Here is a 3321-nt window from a genome sequence, read left to right on the forward strand (position 1 = left end):
ATGATAGAATCAAAAGGCCCTTGCCAATTCATGGAATTTGCGATCAAAGTCCAAAAACGAACAGGATATATGTCCGACTTTGAGGTGCATGCAACATTCAGCATCTCGCGACAATAATAGAACTTTAGATAATACCAACGTTTATAACCATGTAAAAGAGAATTGTGTAGAGTTCCATGTGTGTAAATAATTTGTTCCTGGTTTACTTTTACTCTAAATTTTGTTTTCAGCTATGTTAAGACAGTAATCAAAGTGAATTCAAGTTTATGGGTTCAACAGACTGAAAAGTACGTCTTTTAAGGACTTTCATGCCGTATGGCAGTTAATTACAGTATGTCTATAACCATTCAGCAATGCCTTTCAATCAGAGCACAAATATTAAGAGACGAACTAATGTTTTTCTTCAGTCAAAACACATACATGCATATAAGACTAGAAAAGAAGTCAAACATTAGCATGTGACAGTACCAATATTCCCTTCTCCCTGATGGCATTGCCATGCTTCTCCAGCAACGTCTTCGTGTTCGAAGTATCCACTATAAATGTCTCTGCATCATAAATATTTTTTGATATAATAAGAAACACGATCGATTGACCAGATAAGGGAAAATTCTTGACTCAGGAGAAATGCAAATGTGATGTGTCGAAGTTTCTAGCATATGTTTACTCAATTACTAGACAAAGTGAGCACCAGAAGAAGCTTATACCAAGACTACGGTTGTTGATGCCAATAAGCTGAACACCATTTATCGCAAGGATACGCTCCATCTCTCTTTCATCATGAACCTAAAATAAAAACAAAAGCTTAGTTTCTGCAAACTATAAAGATCAGATCACATGCAATGTGTACCTTCAAGTACAATTTCATAATAATTACTGTTATTTGAGAAACTGAAACATATGTCAAACCTCAATAAGAGCCGTCAATCCCAACTCCTTGCATATTCGAAGGAAGTATTTTATGTCGAGATCAGTTAGCACAGCAGCAATTAGCAGAACTGCATCAGCACCCATAGTACGGGCATAATAGATCTGCCATTTGTCAACGACGAACTCTTTGCACAGAAGGGGGCACTGCATTTACAGCAAATGTAACTGTATGTTGAGAACAAATGCTGACCCAGAAAAATCCTCTTCACATTTAACGAACATATATATCTATTTGTCATTACCTTAACTCCTGCTTTGCGCACCTTCTGAAGATTCTCGAAACTTCCCTATAGAATTAGATACATTTAGCTAGCCCAGTAAACACAACATCTACCATCCTCACAAACAGATACAATTTTAAACAACGAACCTGGAAGTATTTCTCATCAGTCAAGATGCTCAAGCATGCAGCTCCATGCTTTTCATAAGCTTGAGCAATTTCAACCTACAAATTTTTTTAGCGCTAGTTATTTCACAAATAATCTTTGAAATCACTAGAGCTGATGGCAACTATGAATGAGCCCAGAACTCACAGGATCAAAGTTCTCCCTGAGTACGCCCCTACTTGGTGACGCCTTCTTGACCTCAGCGATCAATGCTGGCACCCCATTACGCTTGTGGGCTGCTGCCAAAGCACCATAGAAGTCTCTTGTAGGAGGAGCCTTCCCTGCAGACTCAATCACCTCATTCAGAGGATTTCTGGCAAGCCCCTGTAAAAATTAATAGCATCCATCATATATATGACGCCATACCCCCTCACATTAGAAAAACATACACAGGCATATGCCATTTGCCGTTTCACATTCGAACCACACAGATTGCAGAATACCCTGTTGCCATTAGAAGTAATAGCACTATCATGTAACTTAATTGGTTTTCCTACTATTAAAGTGGATGATCGAAAGGAGCCTCCGATCAGTAACCCACAGGATGTATGAAATCCAGATTGCACATGCATGTCCATGTTATAAGTGGAACACTGTCAGTGGTTTCAGTTATGGGTTCATCACAAAATATGTGAAACTCATGTTGTGTTCCAGACAAAATACATGTGTATGGATTTCAACCGAGTGCTCCTTGTAAAATTCTGAGAATGGACATGCATATTTCAAATTGTGAAATGGTTAACATTGTAGTTAAGCAATACCAGGTCCAAATATAAGCATGAGCATGACCGACAGAGCAATAAGAACTTTCCTAAACGCAGAGCAACCTTAGGTGGTGACAGAAATGCATGCACTGTATCGTACCTGGGCCACTTCGATCTCCTTGTCCCAGATGATCTTCTCGAGGATGTTGCGGGGGGCGCCCATCTCGGCCTCGATCTCCGCCATGGAGGCGGCGGGGCGGCCGTGGCGGCGGATGCGGATCCCCTGGCAGGCCGCGATGCCGCTCTCGGACTTGCCGCTCTCCCACTGCTCCAGCTCCACCGCGTTCAGCATCTCGTCCCGCTCCAGCGCCTCCATGGTGTCCTGAGAACACAAAATCGAATCCTGTTAGTACTATGAGAGACAGCAGATCGAGCCGACAGATTAAAAAAAAAAACAGGGCGAGGGATAGCAGAGCAGGCCGCACCCTGGGGCCGCAGCGGAGGGGGCGGGCGCGGGCGGGGAAGGCGGCGAGGGCGACGCGCCCGCGCGACGGCGGAGGGGAGCGGGCGGCGGGGGAGGGGGAGGGGGAGGGCCTGAGCGCAGGCGAGGCGAGGAGGGCTTGCATCGCGCGCGAGGAGCAGTGGCGGCGGGGGTAGGTGGGGGTTGGTGGGCGCGAGGAACAAGGTCGCCGATGTTGGGCTGCTTCGTCGCAGGGGACGGATGCCGGCTTTATAGCGCGGCGGCGGTGGGTGGCGGCGGGGCGGGGGGCAGCAACGGTCCGGGGCGGGCGTCTCCGACGGCGACGGGCTCAATCCGCTATAGTAACTGAAAGAGGATGAGGAGCAGCGCAGCACTATTTCCACGTGCCTGGTCGATCCCACGCGGGACGCGAGCCCGCCGTCCTTTCACGAGCTCGTGTCGCGGCCTTGTTTCTTTCTGTTTCCTTTTCGGAAAAAAGATTCGATTTAAACCACCGTTTTGTTCCCATGCTCTCTCCTCGACTCACTCTCCTGTAACCATTGTCATTTTTTTTGGGGCTTTGCTTCTCCCTTGTCGCTCCAACAACCCATTTTTTCACATCAAGGTGTAATTTTCATGTCCACTACTATAAAGAAAAGGTGTACCCCTCGTAAAGAAATATAAAAGAGTGGTCTAAACGCTCTTATATTTCTTTACGGAGAGAGTAATTTACACCACCTATCACTGTCGTGGTAGCCTTTATCCACACCATACCACTGTCTCTACCTCGGCCAATGACATTCCCCATTCGTATTGATGATCAACAAAAGAAAAGAGTCAT

The 3321-nt window shown here is 45.8% G+C and overlaps 1 protein-coding gene across 1 annotated transcript in view; it reads right to left on the bottom strand.

Moving 5' to 3' along the window:
• LOC123159904 (indole-3-glycerol phosphate synthase, chloroplastic) overlaps positions 1-2847 on the bottom strand; it is a 3792-nt gene extending 945 nt beyond the window's left edge. Inside the window, exons 1-8 of the mRNA XM_044577712.1 lie at positions 2506-2847; positions 2181-2402; positions 1464-1640; positions 1301-1375; positions 1173-1217; positions 910-1074; positions 708-786; positions 467-548 (exon numbers count right to left, since the gene is read on the bottom strand). Coding sequence (XP_044433647.1) covers positions 467-548; positions 708-786; positions 910-1074; positions 1173-1217; positions 1301-1375; positions 1464-1640; positions 2181-2402; positions 2506-2646 — 986 coding nt within the window. The 5' untranslated portion in view covers positions 2647-2847. The remainder of the gene's footprint in view (positions 1-466; positions 549-707; positions 787-909; positions 1075-1172; positions 1218-1300; positions 1376-1463; positions 1641-2180; positions 2403-2505) is intronic.
• Between the last annotated feature and the right edge of the window lie 474 nt (positions 2848-3321).

Source organism: Triticum aestivum, chromosome 7B (assembly GCF_018294505.1).
Source record: "Triticum aestivum cultivar Chinese Spring chromosome 7B, IWGSC CS RefSeq v2.1, whole genome shotgun sequence".
Classification (NCBI taxonomy): Eukaryota; Viridiplantae; Streptophyta; class Magnoliopsida; order Poales; family Poaceae; genus Triticum; species Triticum aestivum.